The sequence below is a fragment of the Cetorhinus maximus genome, unplaced genomic scaffold, assembly GCF_964194155.1.
Source record: "Cetorhinus maximus unplaced genomic scaffold, sCetMax3.hap1.1 HAP1_SCAFFOLD_257, whole genome shotgun sequence".
NCBI lineage: Eukaryota > Metazoa > Chordata > Chondrichthyes > Lamniformes > Cetorhinidae > Cetorhinus > Cetorhinus maximus.
The window spans coordinates 128,226-150,332 of NW_027596217.1; the positions used below are offsets into that span (position 1 = coordinate 128,226).

The 22,107-nt window shown below is 47.3% G+C and overlaps 1 protein-coding gene across 1 annotated transcript; it reads right to left on the bottom strand.

The window, feature by feature from the left end:
- Positions 1–4,840: 4,840 nt before the first annotated feature.
- LOC144673092 (zona pellucida sperm-binding protein 3-like) lies at positions 4,841–20,430 on the bottom strand. Its single transcript, XM_078535086.1, has 9 exons — positions 20,331–20,430; positions 17,312–17,370; positions 10,875–11,066; positions 9,449–9,564; positions 9,257–9,360; positions 8,988–9,165; positions 8,774–8,900; positions 8,616–8,693; positions 4,841–4,900 (listed from the first exon to the last, which is right to left on the bottom strand). Exons 1-9 carry the CDS (start codon positions 20,428–20,430, stop codon positions 4,841–4,843), a joined length of 1,014 nt encoding a protein of 337 aa, XP_078391212.1.
- Positions 20,431–22,107: the final 1,677 nt, after the last annotated feature.

Sequence of the window (22,107 nt, forward strand, 5' to 3'; positions counted from 1 at the left end):
AAAGCCCCACTTAAATCTACAACGGTGTAATATTGTGAATTTGGAGGTATGCTGCTCAAAATGGTGGCTGGGTTAGGCACTACCGGGAAGGTTGGGATTACACAGGCATTAACAGCTCACAGATTTTGGACAAATCGCCACTTTTCCTTGCTGGGTTTTTTTACATGTCGGATAGGGGCTCAGGACCGGGATGAGAACTCCTTGCTGGAGGAGGGCCGCTATTACCTCCTGAGTGCCTTTTTCCCCTGCTGGACTTAAGGGATATTGCGCTGAGGTAATGGTTTGTTGGAGTTAACTTGAACGTGAAACGGTTCGGCAGATAGAATTCGTCCTACTTCATTTGAGTGCTGAGCCCACAGCCGTGTTGGTACTTGCAGAAGTAATTCCTGTTCCTGTTGACCTGTTTTCGGGGCCGAATCATGTTGGCGCTCAAACATTGCTGGGATCCTCCTTCAAGTAATGACGATCTGTTCCTCGGAGTACGGTAAAGCATCGATTCTTCTGTCGGGCGTTGACCTTGAGTATGTGGGCTTCCAAGCCAAAAGTCGCTTAACCTTCGGTCCCAATTCTTTTGCGTAGTGGCCGGGGTGAACATACAATGCGCAGTGTGGCGCCGATGTGTCTGCATGATGGAATAGCAGCTTCACTTTTGCTGGTAAGTCAATTTGTAAGGCTATTCCTTCATGGCCCACGTAAATGTTTCCTGTTTCCAAAAGGAAGAATGATCCCACGTGTGGGGTCATCATTATCGCATAGTCCTGGTCATGGCCTTCCTTATCATAATATGCCGTACAATGTAACCCATAATGCCATCGCTCACTGTCTATGTCATAGGAGGTGAACAGCTGTCCCAGACAAGAATCGTATAACAACTGTTGAATTAGAACTGGTATCTGACCAGACATATCTTTCTCCAATACCTTCCACCACCAGATAACAGGGGACTCGTCCTCCCATCGATCCACAACCAGACAGGCTTGAGCTTAACTTGCTTCTGGGACTTGTAACTCAATCCCGTCTGGGGTGCACACAACGGTGCATCCTAATCTGCACAACAGGTCCCTTCCCAGAAAATTTACCGGCACTTCAGTGGCCATGAGGAATTGATACATTCCACTCCATGCTTGGACAGTCAAGGGCAGGGGCTCTGACACGGGCAACGAAATTGGCTGCCCAGGTAATCCCACCACCTGAACTGAATTTGGCGTTGCTTTAATCATTGAATTATCTGCTATTCTAAGGGTGGAATATGTGACTCCTGTGTCCACGAGGAATTGTTCAGTGTTGCCATTCACATCAAGGGGAACTAAGGGCTCTTTAGGGTTCACTAAGGGTAATATGTTAGCCAATAGGGATGATGATCCGTTCGGAAGGTGGCATCCTCATTGCTGCCACTGCTGGGGTTGTTGGGACTGGCCAAACGGGTTGTTCATTGTAAAAGGGGGCAGCCATCCCTGATGGCCCGGAGGAAGGGAGGGGAGGTGTTCGGTGCTGAGTGCAATTGCGAGCCCAATGTCCCTGTTGTCCGCAATTATAACAATTGAAATTATCTCTGTTCTGCCTCCCTCTATATCTCCCTCTGCCTCTTTGCTGGCGCCCACTGTACTGTGGGCACAGAGCAGGTTCAACTGGACCTGCCTACATAAGCATCTCGTTCGTCTTTTTAAGGGGTTTCTGATGCTGATTCTGGCGTTGGCAATGTTGCAACACACTCATTACCTCAACCAGGGGTTTGGCTTCCCGTCCAATGCAAATTGTACAAAACATATTCTTCATACCGGGTTGCAATCCGTTTACAATAACCTTAACCATCACAGGTCCTCCTTCACCCTCTTTCAGACCTGAACATTCTGAAAACACTTTTCATACTCGTTCAACATAATCTCCCACAACTTTGCCTGGTTTCTGTTGTGTAGCATTAATCCTGAACCAGTCTACAACCTGGGGGTAACAATCCCTTACAGCCATTAAGATTCGATCCCAGTGGCTATTGAGCTCAGGCCCTGGGGTAGGTTCCTCCGGACACTCACTTCGGTCCTTGACCTGTTTCCATTTGTTCGTTCCCAAACAGGCATCCATTAATACTTCAATATCTTCTTTATTTGGCTGGTGGCATTTTTGCAAGATTTCCATCTTTCCCTGAAGCAGCGGGTAATTTTCCTTAGGGTTGGGCATGCTTTCTGCTATCGTCGTTAATTCAGAGGGGGACCAAGCCCTGTATACCTGGACCGGGTTCCCATCTGGTCCGGGGGAGGCCCTCATTGGTGCCTGGAGTGCAGGTCCCTTTTGATCTCCCTTACTTCCAGTGACTGCTGAGGATGAGCCCCCAGTGCCTGGGTGCTGTGAGGCGGCTGTTGTGGAGTCCGGCTGATCCTGTTTTTATCTAATGTGCCCCTCATACGCGGGTAGCGCTGATGCCAGGCCTCCTCCTACACTCACCCCTTGAAGTGGAGCGGGGAACGGTAATGGGTACGGGTACGACCAATCGTCACCCTCATCTTGTTTGGAAGTAATATTTTTAGTAACCGTGTATCCCGTCGGGAGTTGGGGATACAGGGAGGGCACGGTTCGTTCTGTCTGACCTTGGTTTCCCTCTAGGGCTTTAACCTTCTCCTTAAGGTTGTCATGCGAGTCCTGGAGTCCTCTCATCTTGGAATCTGCTTGTTGCTTTGAGGCTTCGAAATACCAGTTGTAATAAACATCCCACTGAGGCTGTTTCACTTTACTCCCTTTTGATTCTAGGGCTCCTCTTAAGCGTGCTAATTTATCAGATCCCAAGTGCCTTCCAATGGGAATTGCTTCTTGGGATCATCTCGAGTTATTCTGTTCCATTTTTCCAAGGATTTGCAACTGTGTGGGCCATAATTTTGGTGAATATAATATACCGGCGTTCCCTTAACAGGGACGGAAATATCCCTCTTTGCTGCAGCAGCTCCCATGCTGATTCCTGCATTGTACCTGTTTCCTTAATTCACTTGAGGCTCCCTCTCTCTCTCTCTCTCTCTCCCCCCCTCTCTCTTTCTCTCTCTCCCCCCTCTCTCTCTCTTCCCCTCTCAACCCTTGCAGCCCCAGGGACTCAACCCCCAAGTTGGTAGCCACGGGATCCCTGATCCCTCTTGGTTGCTCTCTAACAGTCAGGCTATGGCAGAGGTGTACAGCTCACATCGAGCACCCGTGTGCGTTCCGGGAGCGGACAGACTCTGGTCAGTAAAGCCTTACCTGATTTGTATTCCGGCTGAGTCTCCTATTGCCAGGGGACTACTTGTTGGTCTCGCTTAGGCAGTCACACTTGCCATCTCAGCGGAACCTCCAACAAGTGGGGGTAGAGGACATCGCAGCGGGCCTCCACAGTGTCCGGAATGTATCCCAGGAATGCATCACTGAATCAGGGGGCTGCACTCTTCCCAGCTATTGGGGCCATGTTGCCACGGGAGCAGGCCCTGGGCTGAAAGCATTGAGAATGCTGCAATAAAAGCAAAAAACTGCAGATGCTGCAAATCCAAAACAAAAGTAAAAATAGCTGGAAAACCTCAGCAGGCCTGGCAGCATCTGCGGAGAGGAGCACAGTTAACGTTTCGAGTCCGTATGACTCTTCAACAGAACTGTCATTCGGACTCGAAACGTTAACTGTGTTCCTCTCCACAGATGCTGCCAGACTTGCTGAGTTTTCCAGGTATTTTGATTTTTGTTGAGAATGCTGCATGTGGCTGCAGTTTAAATATTGCACCCTGCGTGAGGAAGCAGTGAGGTAAGACGTGCCAAGCAAATCAGAGGCTGCTGCCAGCGAGGCAGCATATTTCCTGTGACTGCATAGTTAATGTGTGCGAAAATCCACCAATGCAGCCAGCGGGTTAAACAGCATTTTTGCGCCTGCTACGACACTTTGTGCAAATCTGGGATGATTACGTCCTTGGCTTTATTTAACCTTTCATAAATAGTACATGAATAAATGTTTTTGAACAATAACCTCCAGCAAGATCTCTTCTCAAGGATGCAGTCAAGCCACAGTGACAGGAGCTGACAGAACAGAACCACCAATGCATGCTCAGATCCATGGCACCCGGGACTGGGGATCTTCCACAGTGAAGACAAGCTGATAGATATACCAGTCTGTTTTCAGTCCTTTGTCTGGTGCCCTTCCTGTTTGCAGTTCTTGCAGAGGGCGGCACTGCAGTTGGCCGCCACATGACCAGACTTGCCGCATGAGCAAGGTGGAAAATACTTACCTGGCAGGGGAGAGACCACGATCGTGGTTCTGCCAAGGCAAGGTCGTGAAGCAAATGCCATAACCAATCGAGCCCCATACCATGGGTTATCAAACACCGTCCGAGTCACGGTGAAGGACAGCGAAGGAGGAGCACCTATGGATCGGGCTTCTTCACCAGGAGGATCCTGTTAAAGGTGTGTGGATTTGAAGCTGCGGAGATCTACTCCCTGCAGGACTTCCCCAGTGCTGGATGTTTTGATGTGTCATTCAAGCGAATGGCAGACTGCGTCAAGCTCCTGAGGGTGTTCGAGGAGAACAGAGACCAGCCGGAGATGAAGATCCTGACGGTGGAGCCGCTCTTTGCTCTGCCGTTGCAACGGGACTGTGTGCTGACTGTGCATCTCTACAACCCCCACGTCGCTGTCACCGACGTGCTCACCTTCCTCACCATGTACATAGATAAGGTGGGAAGCTGCACCGAGATTCGAGACGATTTGGGGATCTGGACAGGCAAACGCCAGGTTAAGGTCACGCTCAAGACGATGGTAAGGGAGCCACCTTCCATCCTCCTTCCAGATTCGCTATCGAGGGAAGCCATGGCTATCTTGTCTACGCTGGGCAACCCAAACATTGTCACTCATGCGGCAAGTCTGGTCGTGTGGCAGCCACCTGCAGCACCTCCCTCTGCAAGAACTGCAAACAGGAAGGGCACGAGACAAAGGACTGTAAACAGACTAAGTGCTGCAACCTGTGTGGCGAGGCAGGCCACCTCTACAGGACCTGCTCCAAACGCTGCCGGGGAGACAGGACAGGGGAGAGAGGGCAGCCCTGCCTGACTCCAGATTTAATAGGAAAGCTATCTGATTCCCACCCATTGATTGAGACTGCGCTACTGATGTTAGTGTAGAGCAGTTGGATCCAGTTGCGAATTCCCTCCCCAAACCCCATTTTGGAGAGCACATCCACCATGTAGGTGTGCGATATTCTGTCAAAGGCCTTCTCCTGATCCAAGCTGATGAGGCAGGTATCCACACCCCTGTCCTGTACATAGGCAATCGTATCCCTGAGCAGCGCGAGGCTGTCAGAGATCTTCCTGCCCGGCACAGTGCAGGTCTGGTCAGGGTGAATCACCAATTCCAGAGCGGATTTGACCCGATTGGCAATGACCTTGGACAGAATCTTATAGTCCACATTCAACAGTGAAATGGGTCACCAATTTCTAATTTCCTCCCTTCCCCCCTTGTGATTGTAGATGAGGGTGATGATGCCGTTCCTCATGGATTCTGACATGCTGCCGGCCAGGAGCATACTCTCGTACACTTCTAGCAGGTCTGGGCCCATCCAGTCCCACAGAGCCAAAGATAACTCCGCCGGCAAGCCGTTGCTTCCGGGAGTTTTACTCTTCTCGAAGGACTCAAGGGCCTTAGTCAGTTCATCAGGAGTTAGTGGTTTGTCCAGGCTCTCCCGTGTACTGTCCTCTAAGACCTCCGTGATACAGGACAGGAAGGACTGGGAGGCCGTGCTGTCCGTGGGCTTCACGTCATACAATCCAGCATAAAAGGATTTGCTGATCCTCAAAATGTCGGACTGTGATGACTTTACTGAGCCGTCTTCTTCCTTCACGCTGCTGATCACAGAGCTCTCTCTGTGTACCTTTTGGAAAAAGAAACGTGAGCATGTGTCATCCTGCTCCACGGATTGTCCCCTTATCTGGGGACCATATATTAAATTGATTTTTGGAGCAGGGAGATGGATCAGGATCTTTCTCCGTCCACTCCACACATCGACCTGGTATTGCAGCGTCTTCAGTAATGGTGCACTTTTGCCCTCTACAGGGTGAAAGGGAAACTGAAAAGAAGAAAAAGTCATTCAGAGCATTGTCCTGCTTTCCATCATTGATCTGGTTGAACTGAACTTGTGCTGAGTGGCAGGACAGGTTCATTGGTGCCAGACTGAGTGATGCCCCCTGTTGGATATTGGTGCAACTGCAGGGCTGCTGCTGGTGTGCAATTGTGCTGCTTGTCAGGGCGGAGCCCGGGACTGGACGATGCCCCCTGTTGGATTTCGGTGCAACTGCAGGGCTGCTGCTGGTCTGCACTTGTGCTGCTTGTCAGGGTAGAGCCCGGGACTGGACGATGCCCCCTGTTGGGTTTTGAGGCTGTTGCAGGCGCTGCTTCAGGGAGGCAGCATCAAGCAAGAAGCGTCCTGATGCTCAATGCTGGGTGTCGGGTCTTCAGCCCGTGTTCGGCCACACGCAGCAAAACGGACGGTGAAGCCGGAGGCTGAGGAAGACGGGACGGGCTCATGGGTTTCTGGGTTATCGCTTCTCGGCCTTTTGGCTAAGATCAGTTGTAGTGAAGCGATGGCTAAAACCAAAGGAGCCCCAAACCAGGGGGTACGTAACACCGTTCGGGTGACGGTGAAGGACAGTGAAGGAGGAGCACCCATGGATCGGGGCTTCCTCATCAAGCAGATCCTGTTGAAGGCGTGTGGATTTGAAGCGGAGGAGATCTACTCCCTGCGAGACTTCCCCAGCGCTGGATATTTCGTAGTTACTTTCAGGAATGTTGCTGCCTGCGTAAAGTTCCTGAAGGTGTTCGTGGAGAAGAGACACCAGCTGGAGATGAAGATCCTGACGGTGGAGCCGCTCTTTGCTCTGCCGATGCAACGGGACCGTGTGGTGACGGTGCATCTCTACAACCCCCACGTCGCTGTCGCCGACGTGTTCACCTTCCTCACCAGGTACGTCGACAAGGTTGGGAGCTGCACCGAGGTTAGAGACACCTTTGGGATTTGGACCAGCAAACGCCAGGTCAAGGTCATGGTCAAGACAGACGGTAAGGGAGCCATCTTCCACCCTCCTTCCAGCTTCGCTATCGGCGGAAGCCATGGCTACCTTGTCTACGCTGGGCAGCCCAAACTTTGTCGCTCATGTGGCAAGTCTGGTCACGTGGCGGCCAACTGCAGCGCCACCCTCTGCAAGAACTGCAAACAGGAAGGGCACCAGACAAAGTACTGCAAACAGACTAAGTGCTGCAACCTGTGTGGTGAGGCAGGTCACCTCTACAGGACCTGCCCCAAATGCTGCCTCACTTATGCACTGGCAGCCAAAGCCAACGAGGGGGAAGCAGGGAAATGCTTCGTGTCACTACTACCAAGGACGCTTGCAACACTCCAACCACCATAGCCCCCAGTGAGAACAACGGTACAAAGGAGGACAGAGAGAGAGACAAGGTGGAGGAAAAGATTGAGGCAGCAGATAGCCAATCAACAGCACTGCCCCCTGAACCTCCCACTCCTCAGGAGAGCGAATCAATGGAGGAGGAGGAATCAGCAGAAAATCAGCAGGGGGACTGGCAGCTGGTGAAGGGAGCCAAGAGGAAGAAGGGGCTAAGAAGGGACCAAGCCACTTCCCAGACAAGTGGCAAGAGGCGTCTCCCATCCGACAGATGACAAGGGCAGCTGCTCTTTGGACGTAGGTGTGCCAGGGCGGCACCTACAGAAGATGCGGAAAAGCTCTAGGGACTTGGAGGACGAGACACCCGAGCTCCAGAACATTGGAGACAACGAGCAGACCAGCGCACCCCAACTTTGCACACAACCCGAAGAGACCAGCGCACCCCAGCCCCAGCAATCTGGATGCAGTGAAGCGCTCAGCGCACCCCAGCTCCGGGAAGCCAGGAGCAGCAACGCCCCAGAGAGGGAGAGGATTGGAGAAGCTTCTCCAACAAAAGACATTTCAAATCCCGTTCTCTGCACAGACCCCAGATGCCACCTGAGCAGAACATCTCCAATGGGGAAGTTCAGGATAGTTTCCTCAGCCCATCCAAAGTGAGGCAATTTGTGAACACTATGGGTATGCAGGAGCAGACCAAACGTCTCGGACTCTCAGAGACAACAGGTTTAGTAAGAGACTAAATGCTTTAAAATGAGAGTAAAGATTGTATCCATACATGTGCGTAGAATTAAATCTACTACGCGATGTGTTGCGACCATGGACTACCTTGCCAAGGTCAAAGCTGACCTGTTGTTTCTGCAGGACTGTGTGATACCGCACCTCAGCTCCTGCAGGGGTCCAAGTGAAGCCTCACCCTCCCACTTCAATCTAGCTTCACTCTCTGCAACATCGAACATTCCAGTTAGAGAGAGGGGAAAGGGGGACGTCCAACATCTAGAGGATCAATGTCCTACCAGCTTCAGGTACAAGATCTCTCCTTCCTCTGGGACCAAACCACAACTCCCTTGTGGCACCACAGTTACCCACATGGCAACATGCACAAATGTCAATGCTCGATTCCTCCAATGGGGTCCAGATAAACAATAGAAATAGCCCATCAACCAGGTTGTGCATCACATCCCCACACAACGTCCCTGAGGGAGAGAGAGGGGGAACTGACACATTCTGCACCTTCTGGAAAGTACAAGCTTTGTTCCTGGAATCCATCTGATCCACTAGAGCAACTTTCAGGTGACAGGTGATGAAAATCTGAGGGACACATTCAACACACGTCATGATTCAGTGATTCCCTCCCAACATGGAGATCCCAATGATCTGCTTGCTCTTACCAAGGAACGGTCATCTCCAAGGAAACGGAATACATCCAGGTCAAACCGGAGCTTGTCCAGCTCCCGCTCATCTCTTGGCAACACAAAGGTTGAAAAGGAGTCCTCAGCTTTGCTGTCCAGGAGGCAACTGAAGAAAGATTAAAAAAGGGACAGGAAGTGAATCAAGTGAAGCCATTGAGATGGGACCAGCTGGAGAACGCAGAGAGATCCTTACCCATTGTGGTCAATGAAGCTGTATCTCGGGGTGGAGTCCTTGTCTGGGCTCAATGTAGCTACACAGTGGTCAATGTAGAGCTTCAGGGGCATGTGGTTGGTCATTGAAACAGAGGCCTCAATGTGAATGAGCTCACCCAGGTAGTAGACAGTTGAAGTGCGCTCTGTAAGCCAGTCACCTGAAGTACAAGAGGACAAGGGTTAGAGACAGTGGCTGTAACTCCCAGTGAGTGACTACAGGAAATCAGTCCCCATCCACCCATCACATACCCTTCATTAGGCGCAGAGAGAATGACAGATGCCCTTCTCCAGACTTGGTGGAGCTGAATGGGATCCAGGTGGGCTTGATGGGGTCACTGCTCACATTGCCCTTCCTGGAAAGGTAGGGGAGTCATTATATGACATCTTCAGAGACCACCAGCAGCTGTAGATCTTATTGACAAAGCGAATAAAGATTCTCACCTAAAATAACGACACTCAATGGGAACGACAGCTCCATTCGTTCTGACAATGACAGATCCATGATACTCTGGGGTGTGGTTCAGGTGGGTGGTGTAGATGAGGAAATCTCCAATCATCTGAAAGAATCAGGTTAAGGAAAGAAGAACTGATCGGAAATGAGAATGTTCTCCACAGGGGTTAACAATGAAGTCATCCCATCCCCTGAAAACAATTCTGAGGGGGATTGACAGGGTCAGTGTGAAGAGGCTGCTTCCCCCCAGCCGGAGGAGAGTTGATTATTAGGGGTAGGCATCTCAGGTCAGGGGGTCACTTAAGATTAATGTGACAGGGAATTACTTCATTCAGCACGTGGTGAATGTTTGGGATTCTATCCCAGAGAGCTGTGAATGCTCAGTCACCGAGTACATTGGAGACAGATGGATTTATTTTGGGGAATGAAGGGAATGTTATGATGTGGCAGATGATGCTAGTCAGGTGGATCAAATCCACGGGGGAAACTTGATCATGTGCTCAGTTTTGCAATTAGTATTTTATTTTGAGATCAGTGCCCGGAATTCAGGAACAGCAAAGACTGCCACAAATTCAGGAGGTTTAGATAAAAATGTAAGCATTTAAAGAAAAGATTAAGCACATCCATTAGGTCTACAAATTACTATATGAACTCCCAAAATTCTGATTAATCTGGCTCCCAGTGACACTTTCATTAAGGCAACAGTTAAAAAACAGATATGTACAGACCCAGGCAAAGCAACACCACCTGGACAGGAGAATTCAATACGAGTTGACACATCCTTGGTTCCTTTAGACAGGAACTTGATGCAGAGGCTGGAGGCTTCTCACATTTGTGAAAGATCTTAGGATGTCTTCACCACTGACTCAGCCTCATCCTCTCTACAGGTAAATTCCATTGTTCCCATATCTTGTTGCAACTTAACTTTTCATAATATAAAACTTTAGTACTAATTTATCAGTAACCTTTGAAAAAATTAACACTTCAGCTTAGTTTCTGAAAGCCGGGTGTAACATCCCACCATCGCTTGGAAATTCAAGCTATCCAAATTTTATTGAAAAAGCAAATTTTCATCACATTCATTCTAAACCAGGTTCGATTAAACTGGACTGAAACCTCCAGGTGGATTGATCTGAATGAGGGGAATAGAGCTTAAAATCCTCAAAACAACAAAAGGCAAAGCTTGGAGGATCCAAAGAGAAGGTTCAAGACCAATGGGGCTGATGTCATAGGTTGGAGAGACTCAGGGACCGGTTAAAGTAAAGTACAATACAAGATAGAAAGCTAATTTGTAGTTTTGTAAAGCAGGAGACAGCTATCTCCTCAATATCATTGACATCTCACCCAGTGTTGGAATGAAGAGTGGGTAACAACCTACAGCCCAAGCTTAAAGCAAGAGCTGAGGATTCCCATTACCTGCAACCTGCTGCCACACTCATTGAGTCCATAGTCAAAGAGGACAGTGTGGTTCTGAGAGTAGATCCTGGTTGGCCGACAACCTGCTGTCCCCAGGGTCAGGACAGCAGCTTTGATCAGGTGCCTGGTTCCAAATAAATCCAGCTGGACCCTGAGCAGCAGCTTGTCCTCTCCACACTGCACCATCACAGTCTGCAGTGGAGACACACTTCCACCCTCAGACACACGGAAATGGTAACATAAGGGAGGCCCAGGAGGTGAGACTGTCTGAGGCACAGGGATGGCTTTGACACTGCTCCATGGAAACCTCTGGCCTAGAAACTGTTGCCAAGTATCAGAGCCACAAACAGCTCCAGCTAACACCAGCACTGGGAACAAAGCCCTCACTACAAAATCCCCCATGTTACCAAACAACTCAACCATCCCTTCAGCCACCGAGCAGCACCTTTTATACACACAAGCTGCACTCACCTGACACCAATGAGACCAGAAGCAGCAACATTGAACCAATTAACCAGCCCCAAACTCCACAATCTCCACCAATGACAGAACTCATGGATTTATTACCAGGAAGGCCGATTTTATTTGGACCAATAGGAGTTGGTCTGGTGGGGAAAGATGTCAATGAACAAAAGGGAAGATGTGTGATAGGGTGGAGGGCAGGAGAGATTAAAGGATAAAAGGTTTCATGGTACAAAAGCCAGAGGCAGTGGTAATGGGTAAAGTAAAGAAACAAAAGATGTGTCCAGATGAGGTGTGAATGGCTGCATAGCAACCGTCTGAATGTAACGTAGAATCATAGAGTGTTTACAGCACAGAAAGAGGCCACTCGGCCCATCGTGTCTGCCCCGGCTGAAGAACGAACACCCCCCAGCCTAATCCCACTTTCCAGCACTTGGTCCGTAGCCCTGCAGGTTCCGGCAGTTGAGGTGCATATCCAGACACCTTTTCAATGAGTTGAGGGTTCCGGCCTCTACTCCCCATTCAGGCAGTGAGCTCCAGACCCACACAATCCTCTGGGTGAGAAAAGGTTTTCCTCATCTCCCCTCTAATCATTCTATCAATCACTTAAAATCTATATCCCCTCGTCAATGAGCTCTCTGCTAAAGTAAATAGGCCCTTCCCATCCAGTCTATCCAGGCCCTTTACAATTTTGTGCATCTCAATCAAATCTCCCCTCAGCCTCCTCTGTTCCAAGGAGAACATCCGCAGCCTCTCCAATCTTTCCTCATATTTGCAATTTTCCAGTCCTGTCAACATCCTGGTAAATCTCCTCTGTTCCCTCTCGAATGCAATTACATCCTTTCTGTAACGAGGTGACCAGAACAGCACACAGTACTCAACTCGTGGCCTAACAAACGTTTTATATAGTTCCAGCATAACCTCCCTGTTCTTATATTCTACACCTCGACTAAGAAATGAAAGGATTCCATCTGCCTTCTTAACCACCTTCTCAACCTGTCCTGCTACCTTCTGGGATCTGTGGACATTCACTCTAAGACCCCTCACTTCCTCTACAACTCTCAGTCTCCTCCCATTTATTGTGTAATCCTTTGCCTTGTTTGACCTCCCCAAATGCATCACCTCACCCTTCTCTGGGTTGAATTCCATTTGCCACTTTTCTGCCCACTTGACCAGTGTATTGATGTCTTCCTGCAGTCCACAGCAACACTCCTCGCTCTCAACCAATCTTTCTGCTGTCTGCAAACTTCTTGACCATTCTACTTTTATGCCCAAATCATTAATATAGACCACAAAAAGCAGGGGGACCAGTACTGAGCCTTGCAGAACCCCACTGGAAAAAGCCTTCCAGTCACAAAAACATCCATCCTTTGTTTCCTGCCACTGAGCCAATTTTGTATTCAGCTCGCTACGTTCCCCTGGATCCTATGGGCTGTTATTTTTTTAAGCAGTCTGCCATGTGGAACCTTGTCGAATGCCTTGTTATAATCAATGTGTATCACATCAACTACACCACCCACATCAATCCTGCTTGTTACTTCCACAAAAACTTCAATCTAATTAGTCAGATATGACCAGTGTACTATAAGCCCCCAAACAGTCAGGGAGAAATAGAGGATCAAATATGTCGTCAAATTTCAGAGAAGAGCAAGAATAATAGGGCAGTAATGGTAGGGGATTTTAACTACCCAAATATTAACTGGGATAGTTTTAGTGTGCAAGGTAGGGAGGGAGCAAAATTCTGAAGTTGCATCCAGGAGAACTTTCATAGACGGTGCGTAGGAAGCCCAGCAAGGGAGGGGGCAGTTCTGGACCTAATATTCTGAAATGAGCCCAGGCAGGTGGAAGGCATATCAGTAGGGGAGCATTTTGGAGATAGTGACCATAACTCAGTTAGATTTCGGATAGTTATGGAAAAGGTTAAGGTTGGGCCAGGAATAAAAGTTCTAAACTGGGGAAAGGCTAATTTTACTAAGATGAGATGCGATTTGGCACAAGTGGACTGGGAGCAGCTACTTGCAGATAAAACTGTGTCAGAGCAGTGGGGGGTCTTCAAGGAGGTAATAGCAAAAGCACAGGGCAATTATGTTCCCGTAAAGACAACGGGTGGGGGAAACGAAACCTGGAGAACCCTGGATGTCAAGGGGCATAAAGGTTAGGATGAAGAAAACAAAAGAAGCTTATGGCAGATACCGAGGGCTCAATACAGCTGAGTCCTTACAGGAATGTAAAAAGTGCAGAGGGAACTTAGAAAGGAAATTAGGAAAGCTAAGAGAGTGCATGAGAAAGCATTGGTGGGTAGAATAAAGGAAAACCCAAAGGGCTTATTTAAATATATATAGAGTAAGAGAATAACTAGGGAAAGAGTAGAGCCAATTCGGGATAATAGAGGTAATCTGTGTGTGGACCCGGAAGACATGGGTGCAATCCTCAATGAATCCTTTACGTCGGTCTTCACAATGGAAAAGGACGATGCAGATACCGATATCAGGGTGGAGGACTGTGAAATATTAGAGGAAATTAACATAGAGAGAGAGGGGGCACTTGCAGGTCTTGTGGCCTTAGAAATGGATAAATCCACAGGCCCGGATGAGATGTATCCCAGGCTGTTGAGGAAGCCAAGGGAAGAGATTTCAGGGGCCCTGGCAATAATTTTCAAATCCTCTCTGGCCACAGGTGTGATGCCAGAGGATTGGAGGACTGCTAAAATTTTCCCAATATTAAGACAGGGAGGAAGGGATAGACCAGGAAATTACAGGCCAGTCAGTCTAACCTCAGTGGCGGGGAAGTTACTAGAAAGAATTCTGAGGGGCAGAATATATCTGGCCTTGGAGAGACAAGGATTAATCGGGGACAATCAGCATGGGTTTGTTAAGGGAAAGTCGTGTTTGAAAAATTTGTCTGAATTTTTTGAGGAGGTAACTAGGAGTGTTGATGAGAGTAATGCATTTGACTTTAGCAAGGCTTTTGATAAGGTCCCTCATGGCTGATTGGGCATGAAAGTAAGAGCCCATGGGATCCAAGGCAAAGTGGCATGTTGGATCCAAAATTGGCTGAGAGGCAGGAAGCAGAGGGTGATGGTAGAGGGATGTTTCTGTGACTGGAAGTCTATTTCTAGTGGGGTTCCACAGAGCTCGGTGATGGGGCCCTTGCTGTTTGTGGTGTACATAAATGATTTAGATTTAAATGTAGGGGGTATGATCAAGAAGTTTGCAGATAAGAGGAAAATTGGTAGAGTGGTAAATAGTGAGGAGGATAGCCGTAAACTGCAGGAGGATATCAATGGACTGGTCAGGTGGGCAGAGCAGTGGCACATGGAATTCAACCCAGAAAAGTGATAGGTAACGCACTTGGGGATGGCTAAAAAGGCAAGGGAATACACTATGAGTGGTAGGACCCTGAAAAGCACTGAATATCAGAGGGACCTTGGTGAGGATATCTATAGATCCCTGAAGGTAGCAGGGCAGGTAGATCAGGTGGTTAAGAAGGCATGAGGGATACTTGCCTTTATTAGCAAACCATAGAATACAAGAGCAGGGAGGTTATGCTGGAACTGTATAAAATGCTGGTTAGGACACAACTGGAGTACTGTGTGCAGTTCTGGTCTCCACATTATAGGAAGGATGTGATTGCACTGGAGAGGGTGCAGAGGAGATTTACCAGGATGCTGCCTGGGCTGGAGGGTCTGAGCCATGAGGAAAGATTGGATAGGCTGTGGTTGTTTTCCTAGGAGCAATGAAGGTTGAGAGGGGACCTGATAGAGGTGTATGAGATTATGAGGAGCATAGATAGGGTGGATAGGAAGGCACTTTTTCCATTAGTAATGGGGTCAATAACCAGGGGGCATATATTTAAGGTAAGAGGTAGAAGGCTAAGAGGGGTGTTGAGGAAAAAATTTTTCACCCAGACCGTGGTGGGAGTCTAGAACTCACTGCCTGAAAGGGTGGGTGAATCAGAAACTCTCGTAACATTTAAGAAGTATTTAGATATTCACTTGCGTTGCCATAGCCTCCAGGGCTATGTGCCAAGTGCTGGAAAATGGGATTAGTGTAGTCAGATCTTTGTTGACTGGAGCGGACACAGCCTGGGGTACATTTCATCTGGCCCTGGTGATTTATCCACTTCTGGCGATGCTAATCCCCATGATACTTCCTCTCTCCCTACGTTTATCACATCCAATACTTCACACTCCTCCTCCTGAACTACAATATCTGCCTTCTCCCCCTCTTTTGTTAAGACAGATGCAAAGTATACATTCAGACCCATACCCACATCCTCCGCCTTCACACACAGGTTACCTTTTCGGTGTTTTATGAGCTCCACTCTTTCCTTCAAGATCCTCTTACTCTGAATGTATTGATCAATCATCTTTGTGTTGATTTTGCTTGCCAATATTCTTTCATGCCCTCTCTTTACTTCCCTAATTTCCTTTTTGATTTCACGCCTCCACTTTCTCTACTTCTCTCAGCTTTCTGTAATAATCAGTTCTCAGTGTCTGACATAAGCTTTCCTTTTCTGCCTTATCTTTCCCTGAAAGCTCCTTGATATCCAGAGGGCTCTAGATTTGGCTGCCCCACCCATTTCTTTGTGGGAACATATTTATTCTGAACCCCTTGAATCTTCTCGTTGGTTGCTTCTCACTGCCCTGACACTGATTTACCTTCAAGTAGCTTTTTCATGTCCACTTATGCTAATTCACTCGTCAGCTTATAAAATTGGTCGTGCCCCAATTAAGAAGTTTAACTCTTGTTCTATCTCTGTCCTTTTCCACAATGATGTTAAAATTAACTGAACTATGATCACTCCTCCTAAAATGCTCCCCACTGTGACTCCTTCTGCCTGATTCATTTTTTAAAGCTAAGTCCAGAAATTTGCCCTCTCTTCTTGGACTTGCTACACACTGGCCAAAAAAGTTCTCCTGAATGCATCTCGAGAATTCTGTTCCATCCATTCCTCTCACACTGAAACTATCCCAGTTAATATTGGGGTAGATAAAACCACCTACAATTATTGCCCTACTGTTTTTGCAATGCTCAGAGATTTGCCTCCATATTTTCTCTCCTATCTTCCTCTGACTGTTTGGGGGTCTATAGTACATTCCCATCAGTGTGACTGCCTCTTTTTTGATCCTAAAATCAATAAATCTGGCCTCAGCTGATGATCCATCTAACATATCAATCCTTCTCACAGATGGAATTGCTTCTCTAACAGAAATGGCCACCCCAGCTCCCTTTATATCTCCCTCTCTATCTTGTGTGAAAACCCTGTAACCTTGGTGCTATTACACTGCGCTCGATCTAACTGAACTGAGCGGACACACAGACGGAGCTGGCTATGTGTTTGAGCCCCACACTGGACGGTTTGTGTTTTATTTCTCACACTCGGTGACAGAGCTGTTACACAAAAATTGGACACAGCACATTGCTGAAAGATTGTTCCGATATAAAAGTGTCTGAAATTAAAGCCGAGTGTGGATATTAAGGATTTGACTCAGTCTATGAAAGGATTAAAAATTGAACTTAGGCAAAAGAACAGCTAAAAATCATTTGGCGAAGAGCAGAGAGAGAGAGACACGTTAATTTCACACACTCATATAGATATGGGGGCCTTGAGAAAGACTTTTCCAGACAGGGATCCAGGCTGAAGCTGAGAACATTGCTGCTGCAATGGACAGATAAACATGTTTTGATTTGCAAGAACTTTCACTCAAACAAAATACCTCGGAGATATAACAGGCAATAGTTATGTAATTCAAAGTAAAAAAAATTTCTATAAATTAGAAACTCAGATAAACAAGCCAATCAGATATTCCGGGACCATCAGAGAGATGAAACCTGATATTGTTTGCTCTCAACCTGAGACAAAGCAAGCAGAAAACTACACTTTATACAACTGATTATAATTACCAAAACCAGTTGTTAATTGTTTGAATATCCTACTTTTATTTTCCAAGTGGATTTGAGGATTGCATTTACTTTTAATTGCATTTGAACTTTGTAGTCATAGATGAATGATTTTATCTTGCACTTGTACTCTGCAATATTCAAAACATTATTAGAATATAATCCAATATTTGAGCTATTTCTAAGGCATTATTAAGTAACCATTTAAAAAGTTGTAGATTCACTCTGTAAAGTTCAGGTAGCCTAATTCTTCTAGAATTCTAAAATAGTGAATTCTAAGTCCTGGGAGTGCCAAAGCTCTTTAAGAGAGTAATTTCTACTATAATTTACATGTAAAGGTGTATTATATTGTCAGTGGATTAGTCATCCAGAGACCCAGCCTAATGCTCTGGGGAGATGGGTTCAAAACCCACCACAGCAGCTGGTGGAATTTGAATTCAGTTAATAAATCTTAAATATAAAGCTAGCCTCAGTAATGCTGAATGTGAAACTATCATCGATTGTTGTCAAAACCCATCTGGTTCACTAATGTCCTTTAGGTAAGGAAATCTGCCGTCCTTACCCAGTCTGGCCTACATGTGACTCTGGACTCCCAGCGATGTGGTTGACTCTTAACTGCCCTGTGAAATGACCTAGCAAGGTCAGTTCAAGGGCAATTAGGGATGGGCAACAATGTACTGAGATATCTTTGTTTAATCTAAATACTCCTGGGACAGAGCACATTTTATCTTAAGACCAAATCCATATCTAGCATCACTGACTAAAGCTCTGATGATGGTTTAAATTCTCAATTAGTTCAGAATTTAAACTGACAATATGTTTGTCTGAATAAATGTATCTTCCTGGAGGGTAAAGCTAGCAGATTCCGAACATGGAAATCCAAATTGTCAGAAAACAGAACTTAATTCTGGAAATTATTATTACCGGAACATTCCCAACATCCAATTCTGTCCTGATGTAAAATCTGAAGTCTCAAGAGGCTGTGACCTTGACATGATTGGAAAACATGTCATTCGCAGCTGGAATCAGACACATTACCATTGTACCAGGAGCTCTATAGGAAAGAGTGGGAGCTGGATCCACATGAGGGTGACGGGTACAGACTGTCACCGGGGCTCTCGGAGTGTGACAGACGGAACCAGCAGCAGTCAAACCACATCAACAACAGCTCAGGATCCCGCTCTCTAATCCAGACACTGCCGGTGGAGAGCTGCCGGTCCCGACCTTAGCCGTGTCTGGGAGCTGCCTGTCTCTCTCGTTTTACTGAACAGGACCCATCCAGGTACAGCTCACACACAGGCTCAGGAATCCCACTCCTAACAGATTCACTTCTCTAAACCTGGTTTAACATGAGAACACAATAGGAGCAGGAGTAGGCCATACGGCCCCTTGAGCCTGCTCTGACATTCAATAGGATCATGGCTGATCTTGTACCTCAACTTCATTTTCCCACCCACTCCACATATCCTCTGATTCCCCGAGAGATCCAAAATCTGCTCCTTCTCAGCCTTAAGTATGTTCAACGATGGAGCATCCACTACCTTCTGGGGTAGAGAATTCCAAAGATTCACAAACCCTCTGAGTGACGAAATTTCTCCACATCTCAGTTCTAAATAATCAGACCCTTATCCTGAGTCTGTGCCCCTGACTTTCAAGATTCCCCAGCCATGGGAAACAACCTCTCAGTGTCTATCCTGTCAAGCTCCTTCAGAATCTTATACGTTTCATTGAGATCACCTCTCATTCTTCTGAACTCTGGGGAATATCGCCTCAATTATTCTCAGCCTCTCATCCCAGGGACCAATCTATTGAACCTTTGCCATTCCACCTCCAATACAAGGAAATCCTTCCTTAAATATGGAGACCTAAACTGTGCACCGTGCTCCAGGTGTGGTCTCACCAAAGTGTTGTGCAATTGTAACAAGACCTCCTTATTCTTGTGCCCCAATCTCTTTGCAATAAAAGCCAGCCTGTCACTTGCCTTCCCAATTGCTTGCTGTACTTGCATGCTAACTTTCTATGTGCTTTGTACAATTACACACAAGTCTCACTGCACAACAACATGTCAAAGTTTCATGCCTTTTAAAAATTATTCTACTTTTCTATTCTCGTTGCTAAAGTAAATAACCTGCAGCTACACTGCATCTGACAACTTGTTACCCACTCACTTAACCTGTCAGTTACTCTTTGTAGCCTCTTTGTGTGCTCCTCACAACTTACATTCCCATCTTGTTTTATATCATCAGCAAACTTGGATACATTAATAGAGTTTTATTATTAATCTACATTATTGATCTCTTTGTCTAAATCATTAACAGGGATTGTAAATAGTTGAGGCCCCAGCTCTGATCCTTGCAGAAATCCCCTAGTTAGCGGCTGAGAAAGCAAAAATGTCCCGTTTATCCCTACTCTCTGCTACTTCTCCATTGTCCAATCATCCACCCATGCTAAATGGATACATGGATCCATGTCAGAAGTTTAATGGTTAATTTGAGACAATGTCAGAAGAGTAAAAATGCAATTTTAGAAGCAAACAAGCTCTAACAAAATAGCCCAGGGAACTTGTTTTCAATAACATCCATTGCATCCGTGATCCCGGGCTGGAGTAACAGAGAATTCCTCTGAATACATTCAGAAATCCTTGGATATACTCATCAGGTCTGACAGCATCTGTACAGAGAGAAATCGAATTAATGTTTCAGGCATCAGAACTGGACAAGTTTGAAATGTTATCTACTTTAAGCAACAGGAGGGTGAGAAAAAGGACAATAGGGAAGCTCTGTGATTGGGTTTAAGACAGGGAGAGATTAAATGACAGAAGAGTTAGTCGTGCGGAGTCAAAGGGAGTGGAAATGGGACAAGTAAAGAATCAAGAGATGTGCCTCGAGCAGTTGTGCTGCATTCCGAATGTGAGAACAAGAGTAAGAGTGAAACATGAAAAGAAATGGAGACAGTATGGAGACAGAGATTCCAGTCTGTAATGGTTGAAATCAGTGTTGAATCTGGAAGGCTGTAAAGTATTGAATTGAATGATGAGGCCGGAATCTTCCGAGGAATGTCAATCACTGTCGGATTGCCACTCTGCTCCTACTTTCCTCCAGCACACCGGAGCGCGGCGTTCCTGACCAGGTCTTCCCATCCTGGCTTCTCCAGAAATGCGGAGCGAGCCTGAAATGGAACTGCTTCTTCATAGCGTCAGATCGTTGGGGGAGGACAGGCCACGTCCCCTTTTTACAACACCAGCTCCCGGATTTTTTTTTATTCATTCACTCGATGTGGGCTTCACTGGCTGGGGCAGCATTTATTGCCCATCCCTAGTTGCCCTCGAGAGGGAGGTGGTGAGCTGCCTTCTTGAACCGCTGCAGTCCATGTGGTGTAGGTACACGCACAGCGCTGTTAGGAAGGGAGTTCCAGGACTTTGACCAGTAAGTAAAGAGTTTATATGTTTAAAAGCTTCTTTGGAAAGCTACGGAGAGAAGGTAAGTGAGTAATAGGGGTGGGTGGGCAAGGGGGTAGGTTGTGTGTGGTAACTGGGTAAGGGTATGGGGTGTCAGGTGGGTGAGGTGGAAGCTGGGTAGGTTGGCAAGTGGGTGAGGTGGGTAGGTTGGCAGGTGGGTGAGGTGGGTAGGTTGGCAGGTGGGTGAGGTGGGTAGTTTGACAGGTGGGTGAGGTGGGTAGGTTGGCAGGTGGCTAAGCGGGTAGCTGGGGCAAAGGCTAGTCAGCTTGGGTCGGGGGAATGGGGTGTGCTGTGGGAGTCGGGTGGAGCAGCTAGTCAGGTCGAGTTGAAGGTGTCGGGAGGTCAATGGTGAGTCAGGGGTCAGGGGGTAGTTGGGGGTCTAGTGGGAGTCGAGTGGGGTAACATGGTAAGTGATTGGTCAGTCAGCTGTGCGGTTACCCAGGGGTTAGACTAAGTTTTCATCGGTCTAACATTTCCTGGGTATCTATTCAGGTAAGTACGTGGGAATTGTCTGAAGTTGGAGACTTTTGCGGAGGGTCCCAGGGAGCAGGTGAATTGCCCATCAGATGTTCAAACTTCCCTGGCAGTTCCCGTGGAGTCAGTGCATTGGGACTTCCGATAATGTCCCATGGTGCATCTTCTGGGGTACATCCATCCGGACTCCGACTATCCGGAGAAAATCCCAAGATATTCTATAAACATATCAATGGGAAGAGGATAACCAGGGAAAGAATAGGGCCCATAAGTGACCAAGAGAGCATTCTATGGGTGGAGCCAGAGGACATCGCTAGAGTGTTGAATGAATACTTCACATCCGTCTTCACCCAAGAGAATGAGGATGAAGGTATCAAACTCGGGGATAGAGACTGCGAGGTTCCTAAGCAAATTGATATGGGAGTGACAAGGTATTGGAGGCGTTGGCAGGCTTAAAAGTGGACAAATCTCCAGGTCCTGATGATTTGTGTTCCAAACTGCTGAGGGAGGCAAGGGAGGAGATTGTAGGGTCTCTGACCCAAATGTTTAATTCCTCTCTGACCACAGGGGAGGTGCCAGAGGACTAGAGAACAGCTAATGTGGTTCTGCTATTTAAGAAGGGTTGGAGAGATAAGCCAGGGAACTACAGGCCAGTGAGTCTCACGTCACTGGTAGGGAAGCTATTGGAGAAATTTCTGAAGGAGAGTATCTATCTCCACTTGGTGAGGCAAGGTTTGATCAGGGATAGTCAGCATGGCTTTGTCAGAGGGAGGTCATGCCTAACAAATTTGATTGAATTTTTTGAGGAGGTGACCAGGTGTATAGATGAGGGTAGTGCCGTTGATGTAGTTTATATGGATTTCAGCAAAGCTTTTGACAAGGACCCACATGGGAGGCTTATAAAGAAGGCAAATGCACATGGGATACAGGGTAATTT